Source organism: Sorex fumeus, unplaced genomic scaffold, assembly GCF_029834395.1.
Source record: "Sorex fumeus unplaced genomic scaffold, SorFum_2.1 ptg000045l, whole genome shotgun sequence".
NCBI classification, from domain to species: Eukaryota; Metazoa; Chordata; class Mammalia; order Eulipotyphla; family Soricidae; genus Sorex; species Sorex fumeus.
Window position 1 is genome coordinate 14,431,571 of NW_026606102.1, and position 21,793 is coordinate 14,453,363.

Below are 21,793 nucleotides of genomic sequence, written 5' to 3' on the forward strand. Positions count from 1 at the left end.
AAAAAGAGAACAAGGAAAGACCTTTTTTTCAGAGAAGAGGTTGGGTATGAATTGCTGGGTGCCTGAGTCTTCAGAAAATCAGAGTCATCAGGAAGTTCCCTCCGGGGCTGGTTCCCTGAGGCTCTCATCTTATCCACAAACCTCAATGCAAGGTTTGGGAGTTAGGTAGGGTTCAACCTGCTTTTATTTTAGGATTTTTAGAGAAAGATAAGAACTAGAATTCCTGCACAAAATAGCTTTAGGTTTTTGAATTCAGCTCTGAATTTCTTTTTGTGGGGGAGATGGGGTGAGGTGTGAGGCCGCAATGCTCAGGGGTTACTCCTGTCCCTGCGCTCAAGAATCACTCCTGGTGGGGATTCTGCAAGGCCTTGCCTGCTCTGCTACCTCTCCAATCCCCCAGTTCCGAATTTCTTCGGGGCTGGCTTCACTTAGTTTCCAGGACGCTTCTTTTCCACCTGCCTCATCGACTGTTTCTTCTTCTTCTCTTGATTTCTTATCGCTGAGAGTTCTAAACCTTTTGCACCCTAGAACTCAGTATTTGTACACCTCTCCATTCTCTGTTACTTGTGAGTTCAGATAATTTTGGAACTTTAAAAGCAATATAGGAGCCAGGAAGATTGCACAAATGACTAGTGCGCATGCTCTGTGCATGGATTCTCCAACTCCAGATCTGCGGCACCCCTGGATGTGACCAAAGCATCGCCCCCTCCCTCCCAATATATACATATGAAGTTGTATCCCTATTTGACTAATTATTTTGGAGCCCTTGCAATACTCAGAGGTTATCCCTGGCTTTGTGCTCCTAGATGACCTCTGGCAGTATCTGCCATCCAACTGGGTTGGCTGCAGGCAAGGCAAGCACGTTAATCAGTATGAGCCCAGGCCTCACTTTTTTTAAAGGCTCCACAGTGAACAAGAAAATAGCTCAGAGGGCTGGAGGGATACTTTGCACGCAAGTTGTATCCTGGTACTGCATGATCTTCAGAGAGCTGTTGGGTGTGTTGTGCTGGTGCAAGCCACAATGAACAGAGAGAGAGAGAGCTCAGGATAAGATAGTGAGTTTAGAAACTCAGTGCTGAAGACCCCAAGTCAGAAGAGAAAGAGTCTTGGCACTTGGTTTGCTGAGAGGGTCTCTCTTTTGTCCTCTAAAGGTGGACTACAATCTAGGTACATTCTTATCAGTGAAACAGGAGATACAGAGGTAATTAGCAAAAAACAATTAATGCATCTTTCTCACATGGTACAGCCTTCAGGCGCTCAAAGGGAAAACTGTATTTCTTGCCCACTTGGTGCGGCCTTCAGGGGCGTCTCCCTTGTGCTCCCATAAATCTGTTGGGCCCAGTACACTCCCAGAAATCCATCCGGTGGACTGGTGGGCCCTTAACTCCATTGCTTGGGTTCATAAAAGGAATGCTTCTCCCTCCCTTGTCTAATTTCAGTTTCTCAGCCCCCATAACATTTTCTTAATTTTCATTACAGTTTCATAATTCTCATTACGTATGTGAGAAGCAGAAGATTCCTCAGTATGATCATAGAGAAAGGGAATATGAGAAGCAGAAGATTCCTCAGTGAGATCATAGGAAAAGGGGAATGTGAGAAGCAGCTGGCTTACCTCTTCTCACTCTGGTCATAAAAGTTGTAGAGGGCAGCTCTGACCAAGAGAGACGAATGATTTAACTGAGTTAACTAGTTTACAGCAACATACCCAGAGAAGCTCCTGCAGGAACATAAGGCCAGGAAAGGAATTTCAAAGAAGACCATCACCATTCCCAACCCCCCTGGTAACCGCCTTAGCAACGGACTTTTATCTAGGTAGAAGCCCACGTGGGGGCAGGTTGGAGGAAATCCTATAAAGTCCACTTTGAGCAAAGGAAGGGCACATATGCTGCTCAAGCCCGTGTGCCGCTTGTGCCCATGTGGCCGAGCACATGTTCCTGAGCACATATGTTGCCCGCATCTACCCACTTGAGATATGTACTTTCATGCTTTTGTGTCTAGCTGATAAGATGCTTTCTTGATGTATGGGAACGGGGAATGTCTTCTTAATTGGGAATGTTTGTCTTTTTGATAATTTGCTTTTGTATGCTTTTGTTGGCTTTGGACTCTTTGTAAGTTCCTTTTACCTTTGGAATTGTTTTTCATCGAGCTCCGACCTGAGTCAGTGTGTCTCAGCCCCAGCTAGCTGGTAAAATAAAATCTCGATGTGTGGTTTGCATTCCCACTGGATTCTTTGTCTCTTGGAATACTGAGGGGTGGTCTCAGTCCTAACAACATACAGCTTCTTATTTATCATTACAGGTGTGCCCCCCCTAAAAAAACCCAAATAAATCAAATGAAAGGCCTCAAAATATCCAAAAGACAATTTCTGACAGCATCTCCTAACTTGTTTTTCCTCCCAGTCTCCCCCACCCCACCCAAATTTCAATATACAGCAGTGCCTTCCTTAGGACAAAAATGTTAAAATTTGGATGCTGGAGAGATTGTTAATGGGCTAGACACATGCCCCACATGTAGCAGGCCTGGGTTCACTCCCTGGCACTGCATGCCCACCAAGCACTGCTAGGAACACCCCCAAAACACAGAGCGAGTATTGCACCTGAGGTCTCTGGGTTCTCACAATACAAATCTTGGAATTTTGGTTGGTTTTGTTTGTTTTGAACTGCTGGGGGTGGGAGATGGAACTCTAACCCCAGGCCTCACACGTTAAGTGGTTTACCAATAACCACAACCCTGATTTGGAATCTGTTTCTAATCTCTTCTTTCCAATCTCATCGCCCAGTTCTCTACTGTAGTAGGCAGACAGATGTACCCCACCACTACCACCACCACCATCCTGCTACTCTCTGGAAGTGTGTTCTTAGGAAGCAATTAAAACAAGATGTGCTGGGATGAGAAGACGGTGGTTGCGCAGCGGCAGAACTCCCAGTGCTCTGAACAACTGGCTGGTGGTGGTAGTGGGCATGAGGTTACAAAATTTCTGCATGAATGAATGTAAGTGCCCTTTAAATATTTTCTTTCAAACCAAACAAGGCGGGGGGAGGGGGGATGGGAGGGGGGAGGGGGATATACTGGGGTCTTGGTGGTGGAAAATGTTCACTGGTGAAGGGACGGGTGTTTGATCATTGTATGACCAACAGAGACTTAATCTGAAAAGCTTTGTGACTGTTATCATGATGATTCAATAAATAAAACTTAAAAAAGAATATTGGGGGTATGGTGCCGCCAGCAGGTCACTCTGTACCTGTGAGGTGAGTGCATCAGCAGCCTGATGGCGCCTTCAGACTTCTAGATGCCCCAAAATTGCTGCTGTGCCTTTGGCCAGACCACAAAAACTTGGGGCAAAGTTTAGCAAGAAAGTAAACGGCCAAAAGTTAGGTATGTGGGAGACACACCCACAAACAACCTCTGGCTCAGCTATATAATTGGAGGCGTGGCCTCTCTGGTTCCTACTCGAACTGCTTAACGGCCACGATCCCAGAGACTCAGAAACAAATCTCAGAACCCAAAGGTTTTTGGCAGAAATGCATCCGGTCCCTGCAGCAGGTTACCGGCACTGGGCCACCCCAGGTGGGAATGGGTTTCGTGACTTGGCCTGTTCCCCCTGGTGACCCAGTGGCCACCATCCTCTAGAGGCCTGGACAATCAGGTTTGGGCCCGCAGTGACAAAACACACAGGGCCTCATGGGATGGGAGTGGAGCCGGCTCTTTCCTCCCCACCCCAACAAGACCATGGTGCCCACCAACGGCCTCTCTGGCTCCTGATCAAGCTGCTTGATGGCCATGATCCCCGAGAGTCAGAAACAAATCTCAAAATCCAGTGACTTTTGGCAGAAATGCGTCCAGACCTCGCAGTAGGTTACTGTCGCTGGGCCACCCCAGGGGGAAAGAGTGCTGTCCCTCCGCCTGCTCCCCCTAGGCAACTAGGTGGCCACCATTCTGCAGAGACCATTGGACAGTCAGGTTTGGGCCCTCAGTGACGAGACGTGCAGGGCCTCACGGGATGGGGTTGGAGCTGGCCCTTTCCTCCCCGACCCAATGACACCCCGAGTCGCCGCCCACCAACGGCCTTTCTGGCTCCTGATCAAGCTGCTTAATGGCCATTATCCCAGAGACTCAGGAACAAATCTCGGAACCCAGAGGTTTTGGCGAAATCCCTCCAGATCTAAGTGTTAAAATTTTGGAATTTCAAAATCGCACAGCCATTACTGCAGCCACACAACATCATATGTTATTCATAACCAGCAATAGAAAACAAATTGTCTACTGTTGCCTTTTCAGCAGATCTGAGTATTGGGTAAAATCCCAAATAATAATGGTGAGTCTGGTGTCAAAATATTGAATGTAATCAAAGTAGAGAGAGAGTAATGTGGAAATCATCTACCACACAGGTAGTGGGAGGGTGTGGGATGGGGGTATACTGGGGTTTTTGGTGGTAGAGAATGGGCACTGGTGAAGGTACAGGTGTTTCATTGTATGACTGAGACTTAAACCTGAAAGCTTTGTAACTGCTCTCATGGTGATTCAATAAATAAAATTATAAAAAATGAAAAAAAGTAAGGTGGAGTTCATGCCCAATTCAATCAGCTAATCAGTGGCTGAAAAAATAGCAGGACTCCTACATTTAAAAAAATATATTTATGTATATATATATATTTTTTTTTCCCTCTCCAAAAGAGTGCCTTAGGGGTGGAGCGATAGCACAGCGGGTAGGGCGTTTGCCTTGAATGCAGCCAACATGACCGACACAGGTTCGATTTCCAGCATCCCATATGGTCCCCCGAGCACCGCCAGGAGCAATTCCTGAGTGCATGAGCCAGGAGTAACCCCTGAGCATCACCGGGTGTGACCCAAAAAGCAAAAAAAAAAAAAGTAAGGTGGAGTTCATGCCCAATTCAATCAGCTAATCAGTGGCTGAATAAATAGCAGGACTCCTACATTTAAAAAAATATATGTATATATATATATATTTTTTTCTCTACAAAAGAGTGCCTTAGGGGTGGAGCGATAGCACAGAGGGTAGGACGTTTGCCTTACACACAGCCGACCTGGATTCGATCCCAGGCATCCCATATCATCCCCCAAGCACCGCCAGGAGTAATACCTGAGTGCAGAGCCAGGAGTAACTCCTGAACATCACTGATTGTGACTCAAAAAGCAAAAAAAAAAGAGTGCCTTTGAGTGATACTAATCTGGCTTCCGCCACGGAGCCCTGGCCCGAGAGGGACTCGTGAAGATGGTTGCTGCACCACAGAGTCGCTGACTCTGGTGGATCTAGGGCAGTTCTCAGTGCTGTGTGCAGTGGGCCTCCACGGCAGCAGAAGTTTTGTGTGAATGAATGGTGCTCTCCCGCCCAACCTGGCACCATTGTTAGGGTCCATGATCTGAGGAATGAGACATAGTCCAAAATGGAAGCGAAGAAGTTCTTTATTCGCGCCAAGCACACGTACTGGTCGACCAGGGTCCTCTGCACAGAGGGCCATCTCGTCTGCTCGTGAGTATCCTCTTTTATCCCCTTACACGGGTTCGGATCTTCACCCCATGGATTGGCTTTCTCCCAGGACCCTAGGTTCGTGGGTGGGTTTTTTTTTCTTTTTAGGTCACACCTGGCAATGCACAGGGGTTACTCCTGGCTCTGCACTCAGGAATTACCCCTGGCGGTGCTCAGGGGACCATATGGGATGCTGGGAATCGAACCCGGGTCGAGCCGGGTCGGCAGCATGCAAGGCAAACGCCCTACCCACTGTGCTATCACTCTAGCCCCTCGTGTTTTTTCTTGATTGGCTTGCTTACCTCTTACTTTGCTGCCCTCACCTGTTAACTCGGTTTACCTAATTCGACTTCCTTTCCCCTTTTTAGGCTGTAGCCTGCATTTTCCTTTTATGGTCCTGTACCTTTATTTATTCTTCTGCTTTCCCAGAACTTATGCCAGTAATTGTGTCAGCTGGGTTAAAGATAAACCCGGATATCCTGTCCAATAGGCCTGCTTAGCATTAAATCATGACACTGTGGGACTATGGCTAATATAGGGTCCCTAATGTTAGTTCTTACAGCCTTTCAACCCCCATGGAGTGCAGGTCCTGGAGTTGAGGGGGTGCCCCAGGTTCCCACCACAGATGGCCGGTTGGGGCAGCCCTAGAGACTCACTGCCTGCTATTACAGCTCCCCGGGTCAGCCCTCGCCGCCGTTGCTGCACACAGCGAGCTGTACCATCTCTCCAGCCCTACACCTAGAGACTTACCTCTTTCATCTTGCTGTCCTGGTCCAAGCCCCTGGCATTCCCACATCCTCCTGGCAGCACTTAGAGGCTACTCTGGGTTCCATCAGCGTTGCTCCTGGTGCTGCTTGGCACCACATAGTGCCAAGGAAAGTGGATCTCTCGCATGGAAAACATTCATACTTGCCCTCTGATCCATTTGCTAAGCTGAGTCACTCTTGAATTTTCGTTTGGGGGCCACACCAGCTATGCTCAGGGCTTACTCCTGGCTCATGAATCATTCCCAGCTGTACTCGGGAGACCGTATGTAGTGTGGGGGATTGAACCTATGTTGGCCACATGCAAGGTAAGTTCTTACCCACTGTATTCTCTGTGAGCAAAGTAATCATCTTTTCTAAAAAAAATTTATCTTTTAGTTGAATCACTGTGCCATTTCCAAAAACTTGTCCCAAATGTAGACTTATGAAAGTCAAGAACTCAGTAAGGAAAGGCTGGGATCTATATTCAGAGTGAATTTTAAGACTTCACTCGAAGCTTTAAAAAAAAAGAAATTGGAGGAAAGCTAGAGCAATATCACAGTGGATAGGGCATTTGCCTTGGATGCAGCTGATGGAGGTTCAATCCCCAGCATCCCATATGGTTACCAGGAGTGATCCCTGAGCACAGAGCTAGGAGTATGCCCTGAATACCACTGGGTGTGGCCCAAAAATGAAACAAAAAAATGGGGCGGGGTGGAGGCTTTGAGGGCTACACCCAGCAGTGTCTGACTCTGCATGCAGGGTGACTCCTAGAAGGGGCTGGGGACCATACGTAGTGCCAGGAATCAGACCCAGGTCAGCCTTACTTGCTATGTAGTCTATGCTGTCTCTAAGTCCCCTTAAAATCATACAGTTTAAGGAACAAAATAGATGAATGTGAATGCTCTTGGTTTCTGCAAAAATTAGTCCCTTTTCAATTTGAGAAATTATACAATTAGGTTTTTGTTTAATTATAGTTTGGGGACCATACTTGGCTTCTCACAACACGTTGCAGAGACATTCCCAAAGGTTCTCAGGGGACCATGTGGTCCTGGGGATCAAACATGGGCCCCTGCATGCGAAGCATAGGCACTAGTCCTTTGAGTTATGTCCCTGGCCCTGGACTCTCATGAGACATATCAATAATGTGGAAAGGAAATGGAAGGGTGATCAGACGGAAGAATTTAGCAAGAGAGGCTGGGACCTGAGCTGCAGAGCTGGAGCACATTCAGGCATAGGCAGGGCCCTGGGCTTCAGCCCTGTACAACATGCTCCCCACTGCCAGGAATGTCTCCCCCAAAACAAAACCAAAATTATAAATTATGTGATAGTGTCAATTTGTAAAACAGCTGTAAGAAGGAGGTGGGAGGGAGAAGACCATATGAAAACTTTTATTTTTTAAGTATAGCTTTTCATTTTTATGGAAAACAATTGTTGTTGTTGTTCTGGGGCCACATCCAGAGTTGCTCAGAGCTTATTACTGGCTCTGCATTCAGGGATCACTCCTGAAGGAACCAGATGGGGTGCCAGGGATCAAACCCGGGTCAGCCATGTATGAGGCAAATGTTCCACCCACTATACTTTCACTCCAGCCCCCATTTTTTTTTCAATTTTTAAATTACTTTTTGTGGTGCCAGAATCCCAGGGCCTCACACATAGACGAATCCCACTCTGAGTTATATTACTGACTTCAAAGTGTCAGTAATATAAAAGTGTATTGCTTTTATCTTGGGGCCACAACTAGTAGTGCTCAGGGATTATTCCTAGTGGTGCTTGGGGGACCATACGAGGTGCTGGGGATCAAACCAGCTTGGCTACATGAAAGACAAGCCCGTAACCCCTGTACTCTTTGGCCCTCTAGTGGTAGATCACTTCAGTGGTGCATAGCGCTTCCCACCCGATGTGGCCCTGGTGCCACCTGTGTACTGCTGGATGTGGCCACAATTAAAAAAGAAAAAATGAGGTGTGTTATCCATGCTGAAACGAGTCAGAAGGAGAGGAACAGTCATAGAATGATTGCACTCATTAGTGGGACATCAAAAAAACCACATGAGACTAACACCCAAGGACAGTAGGACCAGGAGGACTGACTGGTCCACGGTTGGAAGCCGGCCCTCAGGAGCTGGGGGAGAAGGCAACTGGGATAGAGAAGGAACCACTATGGTGATGATAGTTGGAAATAATCTATCTGGGTAAGAACGGTGTGTTGAAAGTAGGTAACAGAACAAACACGATAACCTCTCAGTATCAACCTCTCAGTATCACTATTGCAAACCGTAATTCCCAAAAGGAGGGGGGGAGAGAGAGAGAGAGAGAGAGAGAGAGAGAGAGAGAGAGAGAGAGAGAGAGAGAAAGTGCCTTCCATAGAGGCAGGCTGGGCAGTAGGGATGGGGTTAGGGAAACTGGGGTCACTGGGAACAGGTGTTAGAACATTGTATGACTGAAACCTGAGTGTAAACAGCTTTGTAACTGTTATCTCATGGTGACCCAAATAAAAAAAATTATAATACAAGAAAAAGATGAGGTGCTTTTTGTTTTGGGGTCACACCCCAAAGGGCTCCGGAATTACTCCTGGGGACCATGGAGATAGAACCGGGGTAGCCCTGTGCAAGGAAAACACTGAAACATTGTGCTCATTGTGCCATGGTTCCAGCCCCTAAAATGAAGTTTCTGACATGAGCATCACTGAGAATTTTTCCCAGGGCCAGGGAGAGTGCTAAAGACTGCAGCCCATGTTTTGCATGGAGAAGCCCTGGGTATGAGTCCCTGCACCACGTAGACCCCAGGCATCAACAGGAGTGACCTCCTAGCACTGAGGCAGGGTCGCCTCCAGCACTGCTTGGTATGGCTCAAAACCAACCAAAAGATTCTTTACAGATAGGGTTTTTACATTATACTTATTTTTAATAAATGCACTCTAGGAATGATATCACTTACTTTCCTCAATAGTTTTCTGAGTGGATGTCAAGCGAGTTATGGTCTCTGGGAAATCATCTTTCGCTGTCTAATGTCATCCAGTCTGGGTTGTGTCTTTGTGCTTCTATAGTAAATTCTACGAATTGGCCTATTACGGTGTTAAATCCCAACAGTTAAAACAGTCTCCAGTTAAGATATTGAAGGAAATAAATGAATGGGGTTCTAGTACTAGAAAAATTTTGCAGTAATACTATTGGTCTTATTTCAAGAATAAATTAGAAGTGTTAGAAAGGACTAAGGACTCTGTATCATTCATTAAATGTAAATGCTTTTGCTTTGTTTTGGGGTTACACCAGCAGTGCTCAGGACTTACTCCTGGCTCTGTGCTCAGGAATCATTTCTGATGGGCTCAGAGGACTATATGAAATGCTAGGGGTTGAACTGTGTGCTGTGCGCAAGGCAAGCGCCCTACTTACTGTACTCTCACTCCTGTCCCTAAATGTAAAGTCTCAAAGCTAATATCTAGAATCAAAGTAGACAAAACACACATTAAATAAAATTTATAACATTTATTTAGGCAAAAAAAATCCAAAACAAAAATCTGTACACACAAAACCTAAGCGATGTTTTGATTTTTAAAAATATAACATGATTCATATACAGAATACTCCCATTCAGCTGACCACAATGAAAACAATGCCTTCAGTCCAGATAACTGAGAGCCTTTGAAAAACTTATGCACATTAACTTTCTAATAAGTTTTTCAAATCATTTGAATGGAGTTAAACCATTCCATCCGAAATCAAGCAAAAGATAGTTTTTCTCACACTTATAAATCATTGGAACTTCTACAAAAATCAGGGATTTAAAATTTTTATTCTTGAGGATTATCTGAGATTATAACGCTTGACATAACATTTGTTGTGTTGTTTTTTTTTTGCAGTGCCAAAGACTCACACATGTAAGGCAAGTGCTCTACTGCTAAGCTACTCCCCAGTGACCTAATATCTGCTTGTGAAAGGGAGAAATGATCTCAGGATTTTCCTACTTTGATGAAATTCTGTCTCAGCTTTCACTAGCTTCTAAGTCAATTAAAATAAAAGAACCCAATTTGAACATTTTTTTCTCGAAGTCCAAAATTAAGTACATACAATAATCAACTAGATTTATAATTTCCCACCAAAAAATGATAAATTTGTATTTTCTATATATTTTAATCGTCATTCTGTCTAGCTATAAAGTTAGGTTGTGCTGTTCAAAAGAGCTTTGCTACATTCAGAGAACTGAGAAACAGTATTAACCTTCCCATAATTTACCTCCCAAAATGAGGAAAGAAAAATTTTTGACTACCAATCCGTTAACAGAGCATCTTAAGATTTAGAAATCAAAGAATGTACAATTAGGAGTGTACCATGTCATGCAAAGACTATGAATACTAAAAGAGATAAAGTAATTATTCATAAAACACATTCAGCAAATATTCCTATAACTATTCTCATCACTGGATGAAGGCTGGATTTGCAGTATTCCTAAAAGTTCTTGAGTTAACACTAAAAATTTGAAGTGTGTCAATACAAAGCAAGTGGTAAAATTAAAATTAAAATTCCAATATCCACACAATCATCTGAACCTGCCACAATGTAGCTGAGAGGGAAACCTCTCTGTAAGCTGTCTCAGAACACTAGTCAAGTGTTGCTTAATAATGGGGATAAGTTCTGAGAAATGCATCATGAGGCAGTTTTGTTGTGTGAACATTAAAGAGTGTACTTACATGAACCTAGATGATATAGTCTACTACACACTTAGGCTAGAGAAAGAGGGACTATGATCATTAAGTGGTCTATCATTGATCAAATATAGTTACAGAACTTACTCTGAAGTTCTAGCCATAGAAAGCCCCCAAATAACATATATATAAAAAATTTGTTCACATCAAATCACAGTTTTATGATACTGCTTTTAAATTACACTTTCAGTTTAATAATACTGTTTACCCCAAAGAAAAGTTGCACAAGGCTGGGGATGTAGTCAGTGGCAGAGCCCATGCTTCGAGTTGCATGAAGCCCTGGATTGGATTTCCAACACACACACACACACACACACACACACACACACACACACACTTGCACAATAACCAACTAATGTAAACATACCATGAGAGGGTAAGAAAGAAGTAGGTTTAAACAAATAAAACAATGAATTTGTTTTCCTTGCTATTCAGCCCTGGGCACGGCAGCATATTGTTCTACAGAACACTAAGCCAAAATAGTTTTTAAAAAATTTATTTAAAGAAATGTGAGGAGAGAGAGAGAGAGAGAGAGAGAGAGAGAGAGAGAGAGAGAGAGAGAGAAGAGATAGAGAGCTACATGTTCAAGAGAGAACATGGGCTTCTCCAGAGGGAACAAAACCTTTAATGTGCCCTACTTGATCATACAAATGTATTTCCATAAAATGTTCTCCAGTATTCACAGAAAGCTCAGTGGGTCCTGAGAGCATACTTCTGCATGCCAAAGACCTGGTTTGACCCCTGGCACCTCATGGTCTTCCAAGCACTGAGCCAGGAGTAGCCTGCAAGGATCAAAAGGTATGGCCCGAAATAGTAAGTAAAGTAAGTAAAGGCCCTCCTGTTGATCATCGATTTGCTCGAGCGGGCCCAGTAACGTCTCCATTGGAGACTTTGTTGTTACTGTGTCTGGCATATCGAATACTCTCGGTAGCTTGCCGGGCTCTCCGAGGCCCGAAATAAAATAAAAATATAATGAAATTGGTACGATGGTTAAGAAAAAGGTCAACATGGAAAGTTCCATTAGTGGCACTCCATTCTGGAGTTGCTCGCAGGCAGCTTGAGGTGTGTGATTTTTCTTCCTTTTATTTATGGAACTCTTTCTCTCCTCTCTCATATTTCCTTCATAAAACTCTTTAGGTCACTTAAAAAATAAAAGTCCCATTAGTCAGAGCAATTTTTAGGCTGGATATTGAGGGCTGATGTTTCTAAATATGGATCTTTGTGGGCCAAAAACAGTTCAGTGGTCTGGGCCACATACTTTGCATGCAGCACGCTCAGGGGCTGATCTCCAATACTGCATGTTTCCCTGAGCACTGCAAGAGTGATCCTGGGCAAAGAGCCAAGAACAGATCCTGAGCATGGCCTATGTGGCCCAAAAGCCAAAACAAACAAACAATCTTCTATACTTCGGAAGTTTAGATTTTAAAAAAATCATAAAATTAGATTTCCATAGCAGCCTTGGGGTGACTTATGTGCACCTATGGTAATTCACTCAAACTGACTAGTGTCACTGAATGGCATTTCTGTCCAGGGGTAAGGAGCCGCAATATTTAAGATCAAATTTTGGAACTGAGTCATATAGGGATTTTTTTTTTTTTTTGCTTTTTGGGCCACACCCGGCAATGCACAGAGGTTACTCCTGGCTCTGTGCTCAGGAATTACCCCTGGCGGTGCTCAGGGGACCATATGGGATGCTGGGAATCGAACCTGGGTTGGCCGCGTGCAAGGCAAACGCCCCACCCGCTGTGCTATTGCTCCAGCCCCACATAGGGTTTTATATCTTCCACTAAGATGGTCCTAGGCTAGAGGGCAAATTAATCATTTCTTACAACTTAAGTTTGTTTTTTTTTTTAAAGTAATTGCTTTGTTTTTGTTTTTGGGATCACACCCAGCAAGGCTCAGGGGTTACTCCTGGCTCTGCACTCAGGAATTATTCCTGGCATGCTTGGGGGACCATATGGGACACCGGGGATCAAACCTGCGTTGGCTGCATGCAAGGAAAGAGCCCTAAATGCCGTACCATCACTCCAGCACAACCCCCCCACCCAAAAGTAATTGCTTACAGGGTATAAAAACCACATCAAAATTTATTTCATGGAAAGAATAAGGAGGTTTAATTATTTTGCTTTAATTTCAAACTGTTCTTATTTCACTAAATTATGAAAATTATCACAATCTAAAATCTCTATTCCTTTTCCTTCAATAAATGTAAATCTTGCCATTGCCTCCGAACAAATAAAATAATATTTTACAATGTCTGCACACACCAATAACTTGAGTAGTAAGTGGTTTAACCTAAATTACACTTCAAACAGCACCTCTAAAGCCACTGAAGAGGATACCTGTAAAGGCACCAAGTAGTGTTATATTCTAGAATACAAACACAAAAGAGAGGCCTAATTATTATTTTTTAATATGGAATGCATCACGAATCTGTGTGTCATCCTTGCAGAGACCATCTTAATCTTGTTTTGTTCCAATTTTAGTATATGTGCTGCAAAACAGCACCTAATTGGTTCTCCTTTTTTTTTTTTTTTTGAGGGGTGAGGAAGTTTGGGTCACAACTAGCTGGGTTCAGAGTGACTCCAGGCGGGATCAAGGGAACTATATATGGCAATGGGAACGACCCCAGAGCAAGCATCTCAGAGCAAGCACCTCAAGCCACTGTTCAACCTCTCTGGCCTGCTGATTGATTCTCTTTTGTTTTTTTAGGCCACACCCAGTAGTGCTCAGGGATCACTTCTGATGGGCTTGGGTAACCAAATGGAATGCCAAAGATCAAACCTGGCCCAGCCACATGCAAGGCAAATGCCCTTACCCACTGTACTATAATTTCTGTGTCCTGTAATTGATTTTTATACAGAGATCGGCCAATTAAGCCTCATAATAAAATCTTTCTTTTTCCTTTTTCTTTTTGTGGTGCTAGGGTTAGAATACTGAGCCTCACACATGCAAGAAAAGCATTCAACTGCTGAGCTGCATCCCAGCCATTATTTGCTTTTATGACTGAGAAATATATGGCCATTATCAATGTTCCAAGTAGTAGATTTAATTTTAATCTAAAATATTTTAAAATTTAACTTAAATATTTTAAAATCCTCCATCAACATAACTCTGAGTAATGAAGGAATTTATTATTATCTATGCATTTTGAGTTATTTCTGAAAATAATCTGTAAAGACAAAAACCTAGGATTAGTCGACATAAACTTTTGTCTCAAACAAGATAAAACAGAAGCTTGAAGCTAAATTTCTCAAATTGTTTTCTCTTCTACAACGTAAGTTGGAGATGAGAAAATTAGGGGTGAAAAGATTGTAGAGTGGGTAGGGTATTGCATGTCGCTGACCAACTTCCCATCCCCAGCATCCCATATGATTCCCTGAGCACCTCCAGGAGTAATTCCTGAAGGCAGAGCTAGGAGTAACCCCTGAGCATTGCTGGGTATGGCCCAAAACAAAACAAAAAGAAAATGGTCAGCACAACTAGGAACTTCCAAGCTATCATATTCTATTTTCTACATTTGTCCTAGATGTTAAAATTCAAGAAAAAAGGGGCAGGAAGATAACTCAATGGGCTAAGCACATACTCTGCATGCAGGGGAGCCTGGGTTTGATCTCGTTACTGCCAGGTATGGCCTACGTGTAAAACAAAGAGAAAAAAAAAATTAGAGAAAAATGGGGAAAATTCAAATGGATTTTTCCTTTCCTTTGAGATGACCTTTCTCTGTGAGAATTTATATTTCACCTATAAAAAATTATAAAATTGGGGCCATGGAAGGGGTTAGAGAACAAGCTCTGCATGTGGGAGGCCACATTTGATGCCCAATATCACCTAGAGCAACCTTGAGCACTGGGCCTAGAACAGCTCGTGAGCAATGTGTTGGGTGTGACCCAAAAAACAAAAACTTTTTTCCTAAAAGATTTAAATCAGAATTGGCATACAATATCATATGTTCTTCAATGGTTCTAAATATGTTTCCTTTTAGTTAATGTTTTCATACCTGGAAAAGGGCTCCAAATAATTCAAATCTGATTATCATAATAGTGGCATGAAAATTTTATGTCAAAAATGTTATCAATAAACTAATGTACCAGGTTCTTTCACAATTCAATTGTGACAATTCAATTATTTAAACATACCATTCAATTATTCAATTATTTAAACATACCATTTAAAATCTCTATTGGAAACATGTTGGCTGCTTATGAAAAAAAGTCATCTGATATTAGTGATTAAATTTGTAACTAAATTTTATTTTATTTAATTTTATTTTTTTGCTTTTTGGGTCACACCTAGTGATGCACAGGGGTTACTCCTGGCTCTGCACTCAGGAGTTACTCCTGGCGGTGCTCAGGGGACCATATGGGATGCTGGGAATCGAACCCAGGTCGGCCGCGTGCAAGGCAAACGCCCTACCCGCTGTGCTATTGCTCCAGCCCCAAAACTTGTAACTAAATTTTAAAATGAAAATTTCGTTTTTAGGTGACTTGCTGCCTCCAACTGCCAAAACTGATAGAATGGTCAATATTCTTTACACTCCACCCCTTTTGGAGAGCCCGGCAAGCTACCGAGAGTATCTCGCCCGCATGGCAAAGCCTGGCAAGCTACCCGTGACGTATTCGATATGCCAAACACAGTAACCAGTCTCACAATGTTACTGGGCCCGCTGGAGCAAATCGATGAACAACAGGAGGACAGTGATAGTATAACAGGTATCCTAAATAAAAGGCAATTATCTACAAAATAACCCATCAAAAATATTTCCTTTTATGCAATCAGTCATTTACATTTAACAATAGTCTAATTCAGGTCTTTCATTTTTGGCAGTGAAATGTTGACATATTTGTACAATATGAAAATATTACGGTACATTTATTTTAGGACCAAAAAAATTAACTTCCGGTGGCAAAATTCACTATTGCTAATTGGTAACACCATGAATAGTGCCTTTACAATTGATGAAAAAATGACTCTGAAATGGAGGGAAAAGAATGGTTCATTTTAACAATACAATTTTTTAAAACTTCACATTTTCACAACAATATAACACAGAATGCTATACTATTTTACACTGTGATGCCTGGAGTACTTCTAGAGAGTCACCAGCATCTGTGTAGGAAGCAGTATCCCTTGCTGAACAAGTATGAACAATTCATTGCTCACTGTCTCAAAGAGGTGGGCTCCAGGTGGCTAACTAGCACGTCCCCATTTAAAAATCATAACACGAAAGTAACCTCCCAGTTCTCAATTCTGTTCTCCATGAATATGTCTTCTTTCCAAGGTCTTTTTCTGTGAACCGTTTAGGTTCTAGCCAGAGAGTAGCTTTCATAAGCAGAGAACTCAGATTTTCATTCTTGCCGACCAAGAAGAACATCTTGTAAAAGATTCAGACTGGGAATAAAGGCATTCTATACAGAAGGGGTATGAAATTCACACCTGAAGCAATACTAGAAATCAGGTCAACTAACAGCTTATCTGGAGCTACAAACTGACTGGAATGAACTTTGAGATCAGAAAAGTCTGGCCTAAGAGTTTACAATGAAACGATAGAATTTCAAGCACAGGTAATCTCAAATACTGAAACATCTGAAACTTTTCCTAAAAGGCAATGATGAAGGAAGAAACCCATCTTGCCTTTTATGTTAAAAATCACGAGACAAATTAGAGACTGTTTTGCATGGACGTTACTGGACATCAGCAATTCCAATCAGATCTTTTAAGTCTTGTTAAAGTAACACTCCAAACTTCACGCAGGGCAAGATAGTCCAAAGAAACCTATCACAAAAGGGATGCCTGCAATTTGATCATCCGGCTTCCTAGTGTTATCAATTTAGTCTGGCTTGGGACTGCTTTTTAGAGGGAGGTGGTCTTCCATGGCGCACGATGTGTTTCTCCAAGCTATCCAGGATGGCCACTGCAATCTGCTGGACATGGGGATCAGTCTCTTTGTGTTCTTTGATGCTGTATAAATGCTGTAATCCTCCTTCCTCGATCAGCATGCTGCAATATCTTGAGGCTAAAAGAAAGCCGGAAAAAGAGCTTTTAAAAAAATAAAGACAAAACACTAAAATTTCTCTCAGAGCTGAAGAGATGGTGTGGTGGGCAGGGTGCCTGACTTGTACACATTCAAGTCACCTTGTGGCCCCCCCTCTGGTCCCCCGAACATTGCCAGGAATGATTCCTGAGCACACAGCCGGGAGTAAGCCCTGAGCACCACCAAGTTTGGCCCAAAACCAAAAAAGTTTTTAAAGATATTTAAATTTGGGGTTTTACTTCTAAACCTGTGTTCTCATTTGAGCACATATCTTTCTCTCTTCTTCTTTTTCCCCCTGGGAAAGCCTGTGTTCTCTCTTGACATGTCACTGTCTCTCATCTCTCTCTCTCTCTCTCTCACATACACACACCTCGCTTTTCTCTAAATTTCTTCCAGTAGGGTCAGAGAAATAGTACAGTGGGAAGGGTATTTGCCTTGCACACAGTTGACCCAGGTTTGATCTGTGAGCACCAACAGGAGTAATTCCTGAGTGCAGAGCCAGAAGCAATCCCTGAACACTGGTGGGTGTAACCCCAAAACAATATTCTTTCAATTAAAAACGACTTTGTTCACTAAAAAAGTAAAATAAATATTTTATTTGGCACCTAAGAGACAGCACGAAGGTTAAGGTACTTGCTTAGCATGCAGCTGCAGGCATGAACAAAGTTTGAATCCTGGCATCACATACAGCCCCACCCAGAACTTAGCCAGAAGTGATCCCTGGGCACAGAGCCACGTCCTGCCCCTGAGTACCACCAAGTATCACTCAAACACCCCAACCCCCCACCCCATTCCCAACACAAAAACCATTTTTTCATTTGCCTTTATGTTTCGGTTTTTGGCTCATACTCAGCAGTGCTCAGGGCTTACTCCTGGCTCTGTACTCAGGAATTACTCCTGGAGGGCTCAGGGGACCAAAGTGGGTACCACGGATCAAATCCGTGGTTGGCCACATGTATAACAGGTTGGCCACATGTATAAAAGGTGCCTTACCTGCTGTATTATCTTTTTTTAGGCCAGAGAGATACTCTAAGGGTTAGGTTGCCTTACATGGGACTGACCCTTGCTAGATTTCTGACAGGACAAAGGTCTCTTGTGCACTTCCCATAATGACTCCTGAGTACAGAACCAAGAATGAGTCCTGAGCACCTCCACACAATTTTTTTGGTGACTTTCATTATTTATTGTTATTTGTGGGCCAAATGTGGCAATGCTTACATGTTGCATGGCCCACCAGTATTCCTCAGTAGGTGTTAGTTGCTCCTGGAGCTTATCAGGAGACCATGCAAGAGATTGCCTTCACAGGCATTCTAGCACACTGAGCTATAGTCTTGGGCCCACAAAGGTTTTATAAGTTTTATCCATTTATTAAGGCATACTTTATAATAATAAGATAATAAAACATAAGCTCAGAGGCACACAATTAAATCTGCAGTTTAATGAATTTTGCCCAAGATATGTATCTGTAAAACCGTAATTAGGACAAACTAATTTAACAACTGCAATTAGGATAAAGAGTATTTCAACTACTAAAATCTTCCTTGCTGACCAGAGAGAGCTCAATGTGCTGAGTGCATGCTTGGCATGCAAGAGGCCTGGTTGGATCCACAACACCAGATGGTCCCCCAAGCAGCACCAAAAGTGACTCCTGAGCATGGCCAGTACGGCCCAAAGCCCAAAACCAAACAAATAAATAAACAGGAGAAATATTCTAACATTTCTCAAATTATAATGCATTTCAGTATAAATTCTTCATGGTGAACATTCTATCCAATAAACTTGGAGAAAACCAACGCCTAAAAGCAATCACAAATAAGGGCACATATGTAAAAGTTATTCTTATGGTGCTTTATTTTCATTCCTTTTGGGGGGCGGGTTTTAGGGTCACACTGAGTGGTGCTCAGAGGCTGCTCCTTGCTCAGTGCACGGTGGTTACTTCCAGCGGTGCTCCAGAGACCATGTGCTGCCAGGACTAAACCCAGGCCTAAGCATGCAAAGTATGCACCTAACCCATGGAACTCTCTCTCTCTGGTGCTCTGGGCCCCCAAGCCCACCAAGACTTAATGTTAGAAGGTGTCAGATAGACTCATTCACAAGGTCTTTGCTCACAACTGGACTCACCATAGAACTCCTAATTTTTAAATTATGACGTTAAAGATTTAAGTTCCATTCACACTATTATATACTACTACTGCTAAGTTCATTCTGAAAGAATAATTTGGTTTGTAACATAAAATTCTTAATTTTAAAAGTCTGTTTCATAAAAACTACTTCAATAAACAATGGAGAAATAATTTTCTCATGTACAGAGAGAACTTGGAAAACTTGGAAAACAACATAGTTCTCTTTTTGGTACATACGATTCTTGCTGCAGACATGTTGCATGGCCCAAACTGCCCACAGCTGAACTCCTGGTGTGGTGAAACATCCAAGTAATGGGAAAAACGGATTAAAAGACCTAAAAGGTAAAAAGAATAATATTTACAGCATATATTTAGCACGATTTTCTAGATCAATGATTCCTAAGCATTTCATTCTAGAAATTTCTTCTTCTCTTTTATTTTGGTGGGGGTGGGCTTTTAGGCTACATTTGATAGCACTCAGGGTGACTCGATTGTTGCAGACCACATGGTGCCAGGGATTGAACCTGTGTCACCTGCATGCAAAGCATACACTTAGCCCATGAAGTGATCTCTCCAGCCCCATATTAGAAATTTCATCCTCCTACTCAGGGCTTGCTCCTGTCTCTGTGCTCAAGGTTCACTCCTGTGAGACTTGGAGGTTCATATGGAGTGCTAGGGGTTGAACTCAGGTTGGCTATATGCAAGGCAAATGCCTCACTATACTATCTCTCTGACACTGGGGTTACTTCTGTCTGGCTCGGCACTTAGGAATCACTCCTTGCAGGGTTGGAGGACCATATAGGATACTGGGGATGGAACCCAGGTTGGCTGCATGCAAGACAAGCATTCTACCTGCTGTACTATCAATCCGGTCCCTACATTTTATTTACTTAATTAATAAAATTTATTATATTTCAGGCAGAGAGATAGTACAGCTGATAGGGTGCTTGCCTAGCATGTGCCCACCCTCGGTTTGATCCTCTGTGCCACATATTGTCCCCTTAGCCCCAGAAGAAGTGATCCCTGAGCTCAGAACTAGGAGTAAGCTTTGAGTACAGTCAGGGTTTTGGCTCAAAAACAAATGAAATTTATTAAACTTAAGTAACATTCATAAAATAATTTTTTTGGTATTTGTGCAGCAATCTGGAATACCACCAGTAATTCACAATTCTGCTATCAAGTCACTTCACTGACATAAATAGGAACTCAGCAAGCACTTTGATGAATTTTTACAAAATATTTCTCTAAGCTAATTTGGTGTTACTCCAGCCTACTCAACACTTAACCTGTTTCAGACCTTTAATATATCCACTGTTTCCTCTTCCTGAAATCCTCTGCATCTAATTATATCTCAAAATTCAGCTTAAACCCTACTTCTAGAAATCTTTTACCCTTTTCCAGGAAACTTAAAACACTCTCGTCTTTAATTTCATAGCATTCATAGCATTATAGCATATTAGTGAATTAAATCTGACTCATATTTGGTCTCCATAACTCTGACTTAAGATTTCCGAGATGGGGGGGGAGTTGAGGGGGGAAGTGGAGGAAGGGAGGGGAGGTTGAGCTATACCCAGAGGTGCTCAGGGCTTACTCCTGCTTCTCCTGATGGTACATGGGGGACCATATGCAGTGTTGGGGGTTGAACTGGGGTTGGACACATGCAAGACAAGTGCCTAACCCCTGTACTCTCTCTGCTACCTCAAGATAAGATTCTCGTATGTCAACACAATGTCTGACAAAATGTCTGACTCATTTTTTCATTCTCCAAACAGAATAAGGCCCTGGCTGAAAAGCATCTCTCTCATCCCCCTCCTCTCTCCCTCCCTCCTCTCTCTTCTTTCTTTCTTTCTTTCTTTCTTTCTTTCTTTCTTTCTTTCTTTCTTTCTTCTTTTCTTTCTTTCTTTCTTTCTTTCTTTCTTTCTTTCTTTCTTTCTTTCTTTCTTTCTTTCTTTCCTCTCTCTCCCTCTTTCCTTTCTTTCTTCCTCTTTCTTTCTCGTCCCACTCCCTCTCTCCCTCTCCTCCTCCACCCCTCCTCTCTCTGTGGGTATCTCTCATAAGCCTGTGCTCTACCACTGAACAACATTATCACCAGTTCGTATTTTCTACTTTTTCTTTGTGCCACACCCAGCGGTGTTCAAGGGCTATTAAGAGGACATGTACCATGGTCCAAACGCTGAGAGTTTTTAAACCAACCATTCAAACCACTGAGCTATCGTTCTCACCTGACTTTTCCTTTAAAACAAGTATGAGGAAGAGTCAGAGGTATAATACTGCTGATAAGGTGCCTGCCTTGCACGGTGAACCTGGCTTTGATCCCTAGCACCATATAAAGTCCCTCAAGCCCCACCAAGAGTGACCCTGGAATACAAAGCTAGAAGTACCATTGGGGTGTGGTCCAAATCTCCCCACTCCTGTCCCCCCATGACATAAAGCTAGTATGAAGGAAAGACAAGAACTGGGGACATCAGTGAAGGGACTCTGGAGTTGAGTGAGGTACAGTATCACTGTACATAAAACATTAATACTATTGGAAATCCTACCTTAATAAATGTCTGAGGGAAAAATTATACATGTAATAGGAATAATCTCCAAACAAATAAAGTTACTAGATGAAAAGTAACTATCATGTTAATTACCTGTATGCTACCATTTCACACTCTGGAGTTGGCCATTTCAAAATAGCTGAATGCTGGAAGACAAACA

General features: G+C 42.8%; 1 protein-coding gene and 1 pseudogene across 1 annotated transcript in view; both read right to left on the reverse strand.

The window, feature by feature from the left end:
• Positions 1–11,890: 11,890 nt before the first annotated feature.
• The window catches only part of ZYG11B (zyg-11 family member B, cell cycle regulator), a 57,452-nt gene continuing 47,549 nt past the window's right edge, over positions 11,891–21,793 (reverse strand). Inside the window, exons 12-14 of the mRNA XM_056122282.1 lie at positions 21,727–21,779; positions 19,328–19,425; positions 11,891–16,949 (exon numbers count right to left, since the gene is read on the reverse strand). Of these exons, the coding sequence (XP_055978257.1) occupies positions 16,759–16,949; positions 19,328–19,425; positions 21,727–21,779 (342 nt within the window). The 3' untranslated portion in view covers positions 11,891–16,758. The remainder of the gene's footprint in view (positions 16,950–19,327; positions 19,426–21,726; positions 21,780–21,793) is intronic.
• Positions 13,343–13,441, reverse strand: LOC130031164 (uncharacterized; annotated as a pseudogene).